The 17,110-nt window shown below is 48.4% G+C and overlaps 1 protein-coding gene across 6 annotated transcripts in view; it reads right to left on the bottom strand.

Annotated features, from left to right (window-relative positions):
* The window catches only part of LOC119909369 (pleckstrin homology domain-containing family G member 3), a 32,938-nt gene extending 16,035 nt beyond the window's left edge, over positions 1–16,903 (bottom strand). The window contains exons 1-4 of one of the 6 annotated variants that reach the window (XM_038727565.1): positions 16,747–16,903; positions 14,376–14,435; positions 3,124–3,189; positions 753–1,192 (exon numbers count right to left, since the gene is read on the bottom strand). In XM_038727565.1, coding sequence (XP_038583493.1) covers positions 753–1,192; positions 3,124–3,189; positions 14,376–14,424 — 555 coding nt within the window. In that variant the 5' untranslated portion in view covers positions 14,425–14,435; positions 16,747–16,903. Of the gene's footprint in view, positions 1–752; positions 1,193–3,123; positions 3,190–4,766; positions 5,170–14,375; positions 14,436–16,746 lie in introns of those variants that run through there. The other 5 variants (XM_038727567.1, XM_038727562.1, XM_038727564.1 and 2 more) reach the window with 5 other exon arrangements.
* Between the last annotated feature and the right edge of the window lie 207 nt (positions 16,904–17,110).

Consider the following 17,110-nt stretch of genomic DNA (forward strand, 5'->3'; position numbering starts at 1 on the left):
CCTGACCGTTACATAAGCAGCTAATCCCGCCGCTGCAGAACGTCTTAACCCGTTAATTATAGTCTGTGACGGCGTCATTAAGAGGAGTCACTGGCAGCTCAGAGACGACAGCACACAGATCTAAACGTCCTACACAAATATAAATACAGTATTTATACTACTTCTCATTATATATGTACACGTCTGTGTTTGAACAGGAAGTCTGGGACTGCTGCACTTCCTGTAGCTTCACCTCCTTCACTGCCAGTGTTGTTGTTGTTGTTTATGAGGCCGTAAAGTTATAATTCTTATATTTTATGTCAGACGCAGTTTGTGACGTGCAGGAAGACAGGAAGTGCTCTGACTGTTAGCTCACCGCTAACGCTAACACAACCTCTACTGAAGGTTTACTGGCTTTTATTTTGAAGCTGCCGCAGGAAACACCATTTAAACAGATAACACTTCCTTATCAGTTAAATACTTTACTCAAATGCTCAAATGAATCTTTTTTAATTTGTTTTCCATGTCTTTAGTTTTAAAAATAATTAAATTTATTTCCGTTTCACATTAAAAGAAATTATTTTACTTTAAACGCAGTCACACGGCAACAATAATTTTATATTTAGAATTTAAAACAAATTATTTAATGCAGAAAGTGATTTTACATTAAAGACAGATTTTATTAATCTAATTATTCTACGTGACGCGTTTGAAACACAGTTCATACTTTATAAATTCTGACGTTGTTGAGACAAAGGATCAAAGCGTCTCACCTCTACGATCATGCGCAGGTCTCTGACGTACATCCGCTCCGTCTCGATGATCTCCATGACGACCCGGTCCAGGTAGGTCAGCTGGGGGTTCGGCGCCATGGTTTTGGCTATGAACGGCGACACCTGCTGGCGGCGGCTGGAGAATCGGCTCGGCGTGGACGGTTTGTTGTTGTTGTTTGTGCGATTGACGCTGCGCCCCGCCTCGTCGGGTCCTGGCCACGCCCCCTGGCCCTCTGCAGAGCCCCCCCCAGGGCTCAGGTCCAGGTGGATGTCGGAGGTCTGGGTGGACGGCGGGGGGGCGAGGTTGTCGTCCCCGGAGCCCGAGGACAGCGTGGAGATCAGGCTCACCGGGCGGCGGTCGGAAGAGGAGGAGTCGGAGGGCGTGGCCGACGGAGCGCGCTCATTACTGCTGATGGAGGCGGTGGACAGGCGGGAGGAGTCTGAGGAGAGAGGGGGGGTGATTGACAGGTGAGGATGACATCATAATGATGTCACTGAACAAAGCAGTTCGCACTGACAGCGTTGTGATGGTGATCACACCCATCAATCAAAATCAATCAGCTGATTCTGTACGTTTCCTTAACGATCGAGGTTCCAACAACATTATCACATTATTATTATTATTATTGATTATCATCATCCACTGATCAGCTGATCGTTCTGATCTGCCTTTCACAATAAGAGTCTTACTTAGATCACTGCTGCCTTTCACAATAAGAGTCTTACTAAGATCACTGCTGCCTTTCACAATAAGAGCTTCAGTGAGGAGGCAGAAACAGACTTTAAGGAGTTTGTTATTTGTTCCCGGACAGACGTCTCGATGATGTAACCGCACACAGATGATTATTATTAAGAACTCCCTGAGCTAAAAATAAACCCAACAGATTCCTCCTCTACCTGCAGCGTTTCTATCTGCTCAGAGGAATTTACAGAATCTCTAGACTCGTCTAAACCTGTTCAGTTTAATCCTGACGAGGTCTTTATTTCTGCAGACATATCGCACAATCTAGACGCTGCAACGATCTCCTCAGGAAGAGGAAGTGACCCTGAATGATTCAACATGTCTGACGTCTGTTAGACACGTCGTACAAATCGATTCTGTCTCGATCCTCAGTGATGGCAGGCGTCACGCAGCGGCTCAAAAACTCAACTCAAACTTTAAAAAGTGAGAACATTGTGTGTTGAGAAGTGGTGACGACATCAGGGCTCAGGTCAGACGGGTGATTAGCTCAGCAGACCAGAGCATCCACGATATTCATGAGGACGACAAGATATTTTAATACGATACAGAACAAATATCCAATGTTGACAAAGTTAACAAGTTAATTTCCTTCATCCTGGAGACATTTTCTGCACCAATCAATGGCGGAAATGTTTTTATTTATATAAAAAGGGAAAAACAAACCTCATCTTGTTTTTTTAGCTTAAGTTACTTTTTTTGGACGATGCAGATCTTTCTTCTATATTTAAACTACATTGTGTGTTTTTTTTTCTGCAAATAAACCTTTCATTTGTTCTGTCACATTTCTTTTAGCTATTTTTCAGAACATTTTTTACAAATGTAAAAAGTGTTGGGGACACGTCCTCCAGTGCAAACGTCTCCTGAGTGTTCTTCACTAAGAGCTCGACAGATTTACATTGCAGCTGAAACACAGACAGCGTGTCAGATGTCAAATATCCTGCTGTAATAATCTAATCTGACTTTTAAAAACTAACTCTGAAGGTAACTTTATACAGTAAAGGTCAACTTCCTCCATATCAGAAACTACCAAAAGCCATGTGTTCGTCTCGCTGGGCACAAACCACCTCTGCAGTCAGTAAACAACCAGGTAGCCAAAAACAACATAATATCACCATGGTTACCGCTTGACAAAATAATGCAACTTACTGAGCCGGGACGTTCGACTCAAATCTACAGATACTTCATGAGCTCAGTCACCAGAGTTTCCCCCCATCCCCTCCCCCATCAGCCAATCAGGTTCCTTCATCAGCAGGTTCCCTCTGATCTGATCAATGACACTGATTGATTTGTGATCTGTGTGATTCTGCTGTGATCGTCTGTGATGTGACAGTTAGGTGTTCAGCAGGCGGCCGTTTTGAGCTCATGGTGGGAAACTCCACGAAGAAAAGAGCTTTAAAGAGACTCTCAGGTTTCCAGCTGTTGACTTGAACAAGATTTACAGCTTGGAAAGTGTTTATTACAGCAGCTTCCAGGACATGAAGCTGCTGCTCACTTGTTTTAAAACTACTAGTTCTGCCTCAGAGACATTTTAAACACATTTAAATTATTTAAACGAATAAGTTTAAAAAACAGTTTCCCACCTCGCTGCTCAACACGGCCGCCCTGCGGTCTGGGTGCTAGCGAACGTACCGGCTAACCACCGCTCAGAGGGTTTAGCTAAATATCTGAGCAGCAGAGACGCCGACAGCCCGCCGCCTGAGACAGAGAGACAACAGCACGGCGTTCAGTCCAGCAGGGAACAGAAGGAGATTCTTCCTTTAACAACACCGTTTGTTTTGCTAGCTGCTGTGGAAATAATTCATGAATGACAGGTTTACACAGGAAGATTCAATACTTATTAAAACCTTTTCAACATTAAGACTGCCGCACCACTTTGAGCTGTAACTGGTTAAGTCAGAAACATTTCTATAAAAATACATGTAATAATCTAAATAGAGACGGAGATCAGTTTTGTTTTAAGCTGTGAACGCAGCCTGAAACTGTGAAATTGAGTCTGTAGATTTGTTGAACGCAGCCTGTTGAAGCCTCGTTCATAAATAATATTTCACACAGGCTGTGTCTAAAATCACCAACTACTCGCCGTTTTGTAGTGCTGTCCGAATGTATAGCGAGAGCTATTATACCCTATATAGTCCTCTCAATGTATCCCAGAATGCATTTTGAAAAGTAGTGTACAGCCGATGGTCACTAACCAAGCCGTATATACCATCATGCACTGCGCTGATAGAAAAAACTGATTGTCCGACAGCAATGACGTAATTAACGGCACCAAAATAACGACGGAGTGGAGTCCGAAAGTGTTGTTTTAATGATGCGAGTGAGCTCACTGTTGTACATACAGCTCCCTACAGAGGGGCAGGGAGGAGGGAATGAGACACAGAGGAGGGAATGAGACACAGAGAAAAACTATTTTTATCCACAATCACTTCAGTAAATCTTTGTATAGAAACTGTGGATCAGCTGATGAACCTGCAGCCTCACCAACACGTCTGTAGTTTAACTACAAACATCTGGACGACCAAGTCACAGCAGCTCCAGATGTTCCCGCTCTGCTCGTGTGGCCTGAACGCAACGACCGACTGAAACTCAAACTGCATCGACTTTAACTCAGATCCTGCCTCAAAGAACAAAACCAGATGAGAGTGTGTGTGAGTGTGTGTTTGTGAGTGTGTGTGTGTGAGTGTGTGTGTGTGAGTGTTTGTGTGAGTGAGTGTGTGTGTGTGAGTGTGTGTGTGTGAGTGTTTGTGTGAGTGAGTGTGTGTGTGTGAGTGTGTGTGTGTGAGTGTTTGTGTGAGTGAGTGTGTGTGAGTGTGTGTGTGTGAGTGTGTGTGTGTGTGAGTGTGTGTTTGTGTGTCCGGCTCACAGTTTGAATGAAAACAATTTCAAACTGTGGGCCGACACACTCACACTCACACACACACACACACACAGAGTCCGTTAGCCGTTTGGCTTCCTGCCAGTGTGAAGTCAGCGGGGCGTTCACTGACCCAGCAGGAAGGGAATTTATACATGATAAGATGAGAGGGCCAGTCACAGATCAGTGTTTACTTTCAAACACCTGAACTTTGACCTCAGCAGCCGTTAGCGCCGACAGAGCGGCCGCGGCACGCTTCACACGCTTCACACGCTTCACACACAGGCTTTAACTAACAGTCCAATTTTTTAAACAAGTTCAAATCTGTTTCTCTCTTAGAAGCTGAAACATCATCTGCCAGCGTTTCAGCTTCCCCAGGCTGACGGAGAGAACGAGAACCAGCCGGCATCAAACTCACCGAACCAGCGGCGGACGAACGCTCGTCTGAGCCGCCGCTCCTCCCCAACGCTCCTGAAGGAGATGTTCACCTCCTCCTCTGAACATGAGCACCTCACCACAGCAACACTTCCTCCTCCTCCTCCTCCTCCGGCCAGACTGCGCCACATGCTCCTCTGATACCCCATCACCTCTAACTCAGTCCCTCAGTGACACAACAGGGAGAAAACACTGCGTTCTCCTGCAGCTCTAGAGACACCTGAAGGCTCCACAGGTCAGGAGAGAGTGAGGAGACGCACACATGTTACTACAGGAGGAGGAGGAGGAGGAGGAGCATAAAAAAAGAAAGAGGAGGGACAAAAGACGGAGGAGGAGTCGCTCAAAGTAAAGATCAAAGAGGACAAAAAGGAGGAAGAGTTTTTAAAAGGGAAGAAAAAGGAAATGAGGTGAAGGGAGCAGGAGGAGGAGGCACAGGAGAAGGAGCAGGAGGAGCAGGAGGAGGAGGAGGAGCAGCAGGAGCAGCAGGAGCAGGAGGAGCAGGAGCAAGAGGAGGAGGAGCAGGAGCAAGAGCAGCAGGAGCAGGAGGAGCAGGAGCAAGAGGAGGAGGTGCAGGAGCAAGAGCAGCAGGAGCAGGAGGAGCAGCAGGCATAGGAGGAGAAGGAGCAGGAGGAGCAGCAGCAGGAGGAGCAGGAGGCACAGGAGGAGTAGGAGTAGCAGGAGGAGCAGGAAGAGCAGGAGCAAGAGGAGGAGGAGCAGGAGCATAAAAAGAGAAAGAGGAGGGACAACAGACAGAGGAGGAGGAAACGCTCAAAGTAAAGATCAAAGAGGACAAAAGGAGAGTTTTTAAAAGGGAGGAAAAAGGAAATGAGATGAAAGGAGCAGGAGGAGGAGGAGCAGGAGAAGGGGCAGCAGGAGGAGCAGGAGGAGCAGGAGCAAGAGGAGGAGGCGCAGGAGGAGCAGGAGGAGGCGCAGGAGCAGGAGGAGGGGGAGCAGGAGGAGCAGGAGCAGCAGGAGGAGCAGGAGGCGCAGGAGGAGGCGCAGGAGGAGCAGGAAGAGGCGCAGGAGGAGTAGGAGCAGCAGGAGGAGGAGGAGCAGGAGCAAGAGGAGGAGGAGCTGCAGGAGCAGGAGGAGCAGGAGGCGCAGGAGGCGTAGGAGCAGCAGGAGGAGCAGGAAGAGCAGGAGCAAGAGGAGGAGGAGCAGGAGGCGTAGGAGCAGCAGGAGGAGCAGGAAGAGCAGGAGCAAGAGGAGGAGGAGCAGGAGGAGCAGCAGGAGGAGCAAGAGGAGGAGGAGCAAGAGGAGCAGGAAGAGCAGGAGCAGGAGGAGGAGGAGCAGGAGGAGGAGGAGCAGCAGGAGGAGCAAGAGGAGCAGGAAGAGCAGGAGCAGGAGGAGGAGGAGCAGGAGGAGGAGCAGCAGGAGGAGTGATTAGAGGTGCTCTTCTAGTTTGTTCCATGTTTTTAACTTTGACTCTATGTTTTCACTGTAAAGCACTTTGCTGAAAAACAAAGTGTCTCCAACGTTCACGCCAACATGAAGCCTCTCTAAAACACTACAATACCCATGAGCCTCAGCGGCTACAGAGAAGAAGCCAGCCATAGAACTGATCCCGAATGAGAACATGATTAATTTTCACTTCACTGCCCACACAGACTTCTTCTCGTTAGTGTTAGTGGTTGTACCGGCCCTTTAAAGCCATTTCAACGGGTAAAAGGGGGCGGTGACGGATAAGACACGTGGCTTTGGTGTGAGAGACCCGAGTTCAATTCCCCACTGTGACCCATCCACCAACATGTCCCCGAGCACTTAGCTTAGCTTTGGATAGAAGCGTCAGCTGAATGAATAAATGTGAAAGCGCTGGATTGGATTTGGATAAGAATCATTGGGACACTTTGTTTTTATAAATATAATCTGTTTTCCAAACATAAAGCCACATTAGATTCCATCTGCAAAGACAGGCTAATATTCCTGCAGGCGTGTAGGCGCTGGGCCGTAAAAACTACAAGACATCCCAGAGGTCAAAGGTCAGAGTTCATCCCGAGGCTCTGGGGGAAACGAGACGCCATGACAGACGGCTGCCATCACAACAAACAGACGCATCATCACCTCCCATCATGCATCTGAGTGCAGCAGCGCACCGATCTGTCTGAAGCTAAAGGTCTGAGCCGCTACGATCCTGCAGCTTCCTGTCTGAACTCTGCAGGACTCCACGGACCCCCTGAGGTCCAGCTGCCCCCAGACCCTGAGACTGGACTCACAGCACCAGGCTGCACTTTCCCTCTGAGGCAGAGCTGACTTCCAGCGCCGTGGTCAGCTGACCTGGGAGCAGCGTCTGGCTGTGGGTTTGTTTGTTTGTGCCACTGAGCGTCTCGGCGGGGCGGAGCCAAGAGGCAGGACAATGGCCGACTGTTCTGGAGACACAGCGGAGTTCTTTAACCACGACGTCTCGTCCTGTTGCGGCCGGACAGACGCCTGCTGTGACTTCAGACGGCCAATCGGCTTCTGTCTGCTCTGCTCACAATCACTGAGGGTGGACAAAATATCAGAAACACGACAGACAAACAGGAAGCTGCGTGAGCGTGTGCGGCGCCTCGTGACCGCCGCGGGGTTTTCAGACACATCATGTACCTTCAGCTTCATTCTCAGCTGACCTCAGATCAGATTTGGTTTCATGTTCTCAAACCAACAGAATTCTGCACGTCCAGTACCGTCGCCTCCTCAGCGGTGACTCACGATTGGTCGGTTAAAGACAGAAAGAAACATTTAGTCCTGAACATGTTGACGCATCACTTCCTGTCAGTCTGACTGATCTGTGATCAGCTGGTGAGTCACGCTGTTCACCTGCTCAGTTACTCAACCTGAGAGTTTTACCTCCCCTCTGTGGAGGAGCGTCAGAGTTCCTGCGTGCCTCGAATGCCTCGCTCTGGCAGGATTAACCCCTCGTGTCCCGGCAGCTCACTGAGCTTTGTTACCATCTGATCACGCCTGGGATTTGAAAATAAGGCCGCACAGTGAAAAATGTTCGACAGTATTCTCAATAAAAATAAAAGTATAACGTTAATTTCACACATCTCCGTAGCCGCCATGTTGTTTCCACATTACGACTGAAAGCTCAAACACACAGAAGTCAGGAGAACGACCTTCTAACTCGGGAAACGAGGACATCCAAGCAGCACGTGAACGCACCGGGTAACGTATGACGAGAACGGGAGTTTGAGAGAGATCCACATCAAAGTCTCTCAGAGCGACTTTCCCCCAGACAGAAAACGCCAACGACATTTCTTTCTGGCATTAGGCGAGCACAGAGACTCCACAACAAAACTTCACGTCAGAAGAACTCGTTTAAAGTTCTGAAAATGAAAACTACGTTGTTTTAACTTGAAATTAACTTTAAACTAGAATGAGCATTTCCTTAAGAAAATGCGTGTGAGACGGTGCAACGTGCGGCTCCATCAGCTAAGACACTCAATGATTTGTTCAGCAAACAGTTAACATGCTGTTTTTCAGGGTTTTATCCATCAACCTCTGGAACCCGGAGCAAGAGCAAGACCTGAACCACCGGACTACTCAGATCCACTGTGAAGGGAAGGCTTTCAACTTTCTTTGTCAATCGTGTCTTATTCTGATAGAAAAAATGGCTCCTAAGCACCAACAGAAGACATGTTTTGCTTATAAACATATTTTGATGGCTACTCCGCTGTTGAAGAATAAAATAAATGAACAGCCAAAGAATTGTGCTGTGAAAGACTTGATATCACGTTAACAATTAATTGCATTTAACCACTGGAAGTCAGTAAGGACTCCACATTTTGTTAGCATCAACTTCAAACAACAAACAGCTCCGTAAATTTGCAAGCTTTAATATATTAATATCGTGACTCAAATCAACGTCAGGCACAAGTAGTAGTACTCTGAGGAGCGTCTCTGTATCTATCAGTGCAGCTGTTCTTATCTTCACTCCAGGTTTCAATAGTAAACCACCACAAGAATTACCAACAAAAAACACTATATTCTAAGCAGACACGTTTAACAAAACATTAATCACAAAGTGTTTGTTTTGTATTTTAAACAAATAGGAGACTTATTAGCAAATTGTAGCAAAACTTTCTTCACTGCCATGCATCATGGGAATTTAGCTCTGCCCCCGCTAGGTTGGAAGAGGAGTCCCATAGGAACCCATTCATTTTAAAATGCATAAAAATATTAATATAAAATCTGTGTAAAGTTTAAAGCTATAATGTTCTAACATTGCGACCCGAGGAATTTGTGGTCAACATATTTAGTTTTTTATCATTAAGTTCAAACACTATAGGCTACAGGTGTAGCTGCAGGATTCGAACCCACGATTGGAACAGGAGGTGCGGCTCCAGAGACTGATCACTAACTAACTGCACCAAAACAACAAATACAACTTAGAAAGATCAACATCTTTTCTGCAACTTACAGCTGAAATTGAGTCTCTAGCTGCACATATGCCGGAGCACTAAGCTCTTACAGTTGGAAGAGTGGAGTCCCTGCTCCCATAGGAACCCATTCATTTTAAAATGCATAAAAATATTGATATAACATCAGCAACACAGGTAATAGCACCCATAATAATAATAATAAAAAACTAAATAGGTAGGTTTATTGTCACAGGTTATAGAGTGAAAGTGAGTTTGTAACTCCTTTCTGCTACACAGCAGACAATATACACTAACACAGAAGCATTTATAAACGGTAAACAGGAATAAAGTGTCATCAGTGGAGCAGAGCTGAGGAGGAATCAGAGTTTAAGCTCAAAATGACTTCCTGCCGGCTGTTTTACAGCGAGAGCATCAAAGTGAAGAGTGTGTGTGTCTAATCTGTCATAATGGGGATTAAGCAGTTAGTTAATCCAGTAAAGTGAGATTACAACACACAACAACAACAACGCTCCCCTCAGATCTGACCAATCAGCTGCCCCGACCTCCAGAAGAGCAGCGGGGCGTCGCTCTTCATACGTGGGTTAACGGGTTACTCAGATTATGATGTCGATATCTTGACTTTGGACCTTTTGGTTCTTCGAAGCTGCTTTTTAAACACAAACCTTTCAGACGTGCAGTTCACCGACCGCCAGCCGGGTCAGGGCCAAACAGGAAGTCAGGTTCAGAACATGCAGCTTACTGATTGATGGCTTGATGATCACCGTTAAGGACACGATGGCCAGAGGATCGGTTCTGAGAGGAGACCTTATCCATAACACCCAAATCTTCTAAATATAGATTTACTATTATAAATCTAATCTGGTGAAAAGTTCCCCGTTAAAATAAATTAACTTCCTCTACAGGTGAAGCAACAGGTTCTCACCTTAGTCACTCGCACACATCACAAGGGAACGTTCAAGAGGGCTTAACACAACTGTCTGTCGCTGAAGAGAGAGTCTGCATGACAGCCTGCGTGAGAGCATGCGTGACAGCCTGCGTGAGAGCCTGCGTGAGAGCCTGCGTGAGAGCCTGCGTGAGAGCCTGCGTGACAGCCTGCATGACAGCCTGCATGACAGCCTGCATGACAGCCTGCATGACAGCCTGCATGACAGCCTGCATGACAGCGTGCATGACAGCCTGCAGACAGCGTGCATGACAGCCTGCATGACAGCCTGCATGACAGCGTGCATGACAGCGTGCATGACAGCGTGCATGACAGCCTGCATGACAGCCTGCATGACAGCCTGCATGACAGCCTGCATGACAGCCTGCATGACAGCCTGCATGACAGCGTGCATGACAGCGTGCAGACAGCGTGCAGACAGCGTGCAGACAGCGTGCATGACAGCGTGCATGACAGCCTGCATGACAGCCTGCATGACAGCCTGCATGACAGCGTGCAGACAGCCTGCATGACAGCCTGCATGACAGCCTGCATGACAGCCTGCATGACAGCCTGCATGACAGCCTGCATGACAGCGTGCAGACAGCCTGCATGACAGCCTGCATGACAGCCTGCATGACAGCCTGCATGACAGCCTGCATGAGAGTCTGCATGACAGCCTGCATGACAGCGTGCAGACAGCCTGCATGACAGCCTGCATGACAGCGTGCAGACAGCCTGCATGACAGCCTGCATGACAGTGTGCATGACAGCCTGCATGACAGCCTGCATGACAGCCTGCATGACAGCGTGCATGACAGCCTGCATGACAGCCTGCATGACAGCCTGCATGACAGCCTGCATGACAGCCTGCAGACAGCCTGCATGACAGCCTGCATGACAGCCTGCATGACAGCCTGCATGACAGAAAGCTGCTTTTTAAACACAAACCTTTCAGACGTGCAGTTCACCGACCGCCAGCCGGGTCAGGGCCAAACAGGAAGTCAGGTTCAGAACATGCAGCTTGAGAGCCTGCGTGAGAGCCTGCGTGAGAGCCTGCGTGACAGCCTGCATGACAGCCTGCATGACAGCCTGCATGACAGCCTGCGTGACAGCCTGCGTGACAGCCTGCGTGACAGCCTGCGTGACAGCCTGCATGACAGCCTGCATGACAGCCTGCATGACAGCCTGCATGACAGCCTGCATGAGAGTCTGCATGAGAGTCTGCATGAGAGTCTGCATGACAGTCTGCATGACAGCCTGCATGACAGTCCGTGTTAAAAGACTGTTAAATATTAACGTTCAACAGTAAACTGACTTTTCTGTATAATGTCGACTGAAACAGCTTTTAAGGGATTGAACTGAAGCAGATCATCTGTCTGAGAATAAATAACGGGATAATTATGATTTCTAGGGGAACTTCACTGAGGGGAAGTTCTCTTTTGGTTGAGGGCCATGATCACATTCACACATGGAAGCTGTCCAGCACAACCACAGTCTGATCTGCTGACCACCGAGCAGCTCCACTGCAGGTGAAGCCCGACTCAAGGGTGGTGGCCGGGGGTTGAACCGGCGACCTGATAACGTCATGAGAGTCAGGATTAATGATGCCGTGAACACGACTTGAACAACTACAGAGAGCAGCAGGGTCCATGCAGCAAATACTGTCTGCAGGGACCTTATCGATCAGCCACGGGTGATCATACATCGCTACCAAAGACGGGGACTCGAGTTTGAGACTCGGATTCGAGTCCGACGTAAGTCGCACACACAGTGACGTAGTATCAGCTGCTGCCACACGTTAGAGAGGACAACAAACATCTTTGGCTTTAAAACTTCATACAACAAGACCCAAACAAAGAAGCGCTGAACGCAACATAGGTTACTAACCTGAGGTTAGTTTATCTCAGCATTGGCCATCTAACGCTAGCTTGCTTCTTGCTTTAGCTACGAACTACGAGAGGTTTACTCCGACTGTCGTTTGTTATGAAAAGATGAATGAGTGTTTGTTTACTTGCCAAACTTGTGGTGGTCGATTAACGTAATCATTTACGTCCCGCTGGCTGCCGTCACGTTAATTATTACCGCTGGCTGCTAACAGGTTACAGGTTTATTGTTGATTATGCAACGTCACAGTTTTATTTACTTAACGTTACACTCGGGTTAAGAGTCTGGGGAGTGTGTTGACTTACAGTATTTAATAAGCCGTCAATAATTGCATTGAACATCACATGGTTGTGCTCTGTAAATGAAAAACAGGTTACATTTACAGAATTCCTTATATCCATGCAGTTTTATAAGCAACCTGGACTGAACGCAGCAGCTGATACAACATTCATTATAACCATGAGTGACTTGAGACTTGACTCGGACTCTAGCTCAGAGACGTGAGACTTGACTCGGACTCTAGCTCAGAGACGTGACTCGGACTCTAGCTCAGAGACGTGACTCGGACTCTAGCTCAGAGACTTGACTCGGACTCTAGCTCAGAGACGTGAGACTTGACTCGGACTCTAGCTCAGAGACGTGACTCGGACTCTAGCTCAGAGACGTGAGACTTGACTCGGACTCTAGCTCAGAGACGTGACTCGGACTCTAGCTCAGAGACGTGACTCGGACTCTAGCTCAGAGACGTGACTCGGACTCTAGCTCAGAGACGTGACTCGGACTCTAGCTCAGAGACGTGACTCGGACTCTAGCATCTCTGTCCGGTACAGACCAGTATAAACCAATATAATACACCAGACTGCAGCAGAATAGAGTAGAAACCAGTAAACGCTCTGTTGAACCTCTGGTGGTGATGATGTCAGCAGAGTGACATCAGAGCTCCACTTATGTAACACTGTTAAAGTCAGCTGGTTTCCATGGTGATTAAGACTCTAGTCATGTGACCTGAGATTAGCTTCAAGTGAAAACACACACGCACACAGCTGCTGCTGCTGAGATCAATACCCAATCATCAGGAGAATCCAGGTGCGCTGGTCTGACCCTAACCACCCTCAGGTACAGGTCTCTGATCTCAGACTGTCAGTCTCAGTCTAAACACTACACTACCCATGAGCCTTGGGGGTCGTTGCTACGGTGGACGCCTCCACCCAGAGCTGTGACATTCAGATGGTTCTGCAGTCTGGAGCCGACTCTGGATCAGATGTTAAATCACCTCCAACCAGACTCCTCACAAAAAACAGCACGTTTAAGCCTCACAGTGGTTTCCTGTCACATACGTTCCCTCTCTCTGATCAACCACAGCTGATAAAACATGTCTTACACAACAACAGCCTGACGTCCCTCTGCTTTCACTTCTATCACAGCAGTCGGCCGATAACACCGACGGATTCCTGCTGAATCTTAACGTGTTTCTGATAAACAGCTGAATCTTTCTGCTCTCAACACAGTAAAATCCCAGCTTACCTTAAACACAGCGCGGAGAGAGAGAGAGGGGACGAGACGGGGGTCTGTCTGAGACCAGCTCTGAGTCTGTGCAGGTCTGAGTCTGTGTACCTGCAGCTCTGACAGGAGGGGGTGGGGTTTAATCCAATTAGCCTGAGCGTGCGGCGCCGAGAGAGCGAGACGCCACCTGCTGGCTGCTTCCTGTCACACCTGAGTCTCTAGTGTTGGTACAGCTGGGGGGTTTGTGCTTTTACATGTTTAATATTTTAAATAAAGGGTTTGTTGTTTTATATATAATATATTTCCTCTGACAGCTGTTTGAGTGGTTTGTTTGGTTTCATCAGGTCAGCTGATCGTCCACAAACTAGGACGTCAGATGAAAATGAGCCTCCAGGCTGGAGCAGCAATATTTACATGATGCAAACGCTGACGTTAAACAAACAGCGGCTGTGAGCCCGTCCTCCGCAGAATAATGGAGCGCGCTCTGTTTCCATATCTGCTCTCCAGTATCAGCAGCATCAGACAGAGAGACAGGCGTCTTTGTCCTCTGTGAGACGGCCGTGATGCGGAGCTGCTGGTTCCCTCCACCGGCGGCCGCGCAGAAGAAAGAGGCCTCACATCAACTCAGACGGACTCGACTCTGAGGACGCTTTCACGCTCTACAGACCAAACCATGAAGTAACGGAGGAGGACCGGGGACAGAGACTAGGACAAAGACCGGGACAGGGGCTGCACATTAGTCACAACATCTACTCTATAAAGCATTTGTCGCTGTCAAATAAACAAACAAACTAATCAGCAGATAAAGAAAGAACCTTTAAACCAGGTGCATCATCATCGCCAGCTGCTGTAAACTGACCAATCAGAGGGTCCGATAGTGCTGCTGCGTTCACTGTCCTGGGAAAACACAGAAACTCACCTTCAGCCAGCGGGACGTCGCCGGGCGAGCCGAGAGCCACTTCAGGCATCACGCCGTCACCTGCACAGACAGAGTTTTCAGTGAGCTTCATCACCAGCGAAACTTACAGATAAAGTTCAGGGAAAAATCACTAATCTGGTGGACTTTCAACTTTATGAGGTGCTCAGTGTGTGTGTGTTGTTCAGTGTGTGGTTCAGGACCTGGTTCAGTGTGTGGTTCAGGACCTGGTTCAGTGTGTGTGTGTGTGTGGATCAGTGTGTGTGTGTGTGGATCAGTGTGTGTGTGTGTGGATCAGTGTGTGTGTGTGTGTGTCACTGTGTGTGTGTGTGGTTCAGTGTGTGGTTCAGTGTGTGTGTGTGTGTGGTTCAGTGTGTGGATCAGTGTGTGGATCAGTGTGTGTGTGTGTGGTTCAGTGTGTGGATCAGTGTGTGGATCAGTGTGTGTGTGTGTGGTTCAGTGTGTGGTTCAGTGTGTGGTTCAGTGTGTGTGTGTGTGTGTGTGTGTGTCACTGTGTGTGTGTTTCACTGTGTGTGTGTGTCACTGTGTGTGTGTTTCACTGTGTGTGTGTCACTGTGTGTGTGTGTGTGTCACTGTGTGTGTGTCACTGTGTGTGTGTCACTGTGTGTGTGTGAGAAATGAACAGAAGTCCTAAAGTCCTCTGCAGGTGTGTTGTGGCAGTGGTGCATTCAGGGACACTGCAGCTGCTGTAGTTCAGACCTGTTAAACTTATGTGTGGGTTAAAATGAATGGGGGGGGGGGGGCACGGCCCCTTCCCTACTTCCAGTCAGACCGACAGACTTCACCAGAAACCTGACAGGACCTGCAGAGATCCTTGTTTACGGTAAGGTTTGCACAAGACCAGGCGCCTGCCGGATCCAGATCCCAGACCACATGAGGAATCCACCACAGCCGCCCCCACTTCCGATAACCAAAGTGCATTCCATGGGATCACGTTCCAGAGCCAGAGACCCCAGGTGTGCACACAGGTTGTAACAGACAGGTAAACACCTGGATCAGGACTCACCACGGCGTCTGTGGTGACCCCCCCCCCACAGTGAAAACAGGCTGTACAGGCGGGACAACACTATCATTATGTCTCCTGACAACAACAACTGAACCACAACCAGCCCCCCCCAATAATAGCTGTATAACCTCCAGTATCAGCAGCGTCCCTGGTCCTGGGTTCTGGTCCTGGGGACAGCCGTGTCCTGTACTCAGGGGTTACGGTGGCGTCCGTCTCGCTGACGTCTCGGGTTTCAGTATCAACGCTTCAGATTTGATCTGGCGTGAAGAAGCACTGGTTTCACTCAGCGGGGACAGTTTGTGGTTGGTCAGCTGACTCAGGTGAGACTCACCTGAGTCAGCTGCCTGCGCGCTCTGATGGCGGTGAGGGCAAAACAAAAGGCCTCAGCGAAGACCGAGACCAGGACTGAAGAACCGGACCAGCGACCGACACGCGTGAAGGTCTCAGTCTGCGGTGCAGTGCATTGTGGGAGCCAATGACAATCGGTCAGATCATGTCTGAGCACGCTCAGAGGCCCCACCAGGTTAGGGATCTGATCCAGTTACCATGGAAACAACACAGACACGAGGTCCACTTCCTGTTTTTATGTTGTAGATTTTAGAGAAAATCAAACTTTTCTTAATGTTTTGATGTGAACGTGTCCTCTGGAAGCTGCTGTTGTTGTTGTTGTTGTTGTTGTTGTTTGCAGCTCCTGGTTAACTTCTGAACGGGTTAATAAAACATCTGTATTCACTCTTCAGAACCTCCTGCCTGCTTGCTCCTGTTAAATCTGATCAAATCTCTACGCAGTTCTGACGTGTCGGCGCTCCCTCTGCGGGCTCGCTGCCGCTCTTAGGGCGTGTTTAGGTGCCGAACGGCTGCGACAGAAACAGGCAAAAGTTTAAGTATCTGAAAAATAAGTGCTGTCCCGTGTAAGAGATGGACGCCGAAGTGAAGACTGATTCCATCTGGTTTTAAAAAGCAGGAAGTTATTATATAAGAAGTAAGTATTTCCTTCAGACAAGCACGCGATCTTTAAATGACCAGATTTCCTAATGGAGTTCTGCATGACCAACCCCACCTACACGCTACAAGGGGCAGCTCGCGAACTTTAACGCGTCGTGACTTTCTTAAAATTCTGTGACATGTTTTTAAATGATGGTCGGGTTTGAATCTCAGGCTCGGTCCGACTTGTCATCCGTCTGCAGAGTCTGAAGCGGAGCCGATCGACAGAAACACTTCCGCGTGGACCCTGAGCTCAGAGAAGTCATTAAATCCTCCGCTGTGTCAGAAACACTGAACACGGACACACACTTTAACACACACACACGGTGGTCCTGAAACGCACCACAGGACAGTCAGACTCACCTGGTGTTAAACTTTCATTCAGAACTAATCCTCCCCAGGTAACATCCAGAGTCCGAGTCCGAGTCCGGGTCCGGGTCTGCAGCTCAAACACTGTCACAAGTCCGTCTGTCTGCACCGCTGCTGCTGCTGCTGCACCCCGACCCTCTGCGCATGTGCACCGTTTAAACTCATGAAAAGTAGAACTACACACTGACACGTGATCCATCCTGTCAGCCGCTCAGCTCTGCGTGAGATCTGATGGTGTTTCTGAAGCGGCCCGGTCTCTCAAAGACTTCTTGGTAAAGAGGAAAGTGGATCAGGATAATAGTTCAGTAACAATGAGCGTTAGAGTGTCAGCATGTTGCCTCTGGGCCAGACGAGAACA

Source organism: Micropterus salmoides, unplaced genomic scaffold, assembly GCF_014851395.1.
Source record: "Micropterus salmoides isolate LMB-PRFRI ecotype aquatic unplaced genomic scaffold, ASM1485139v1 Ms_hic_scaffold_18, whole genome shotgun sequence".
Taxonomy (NCBI): domain Eukaryota; kingdom Metazoa; phylum Chordata; class Actinopteri; order Centrarchiformes; family Centrarchidae; genus Micropterus; species Micropterus salmoides.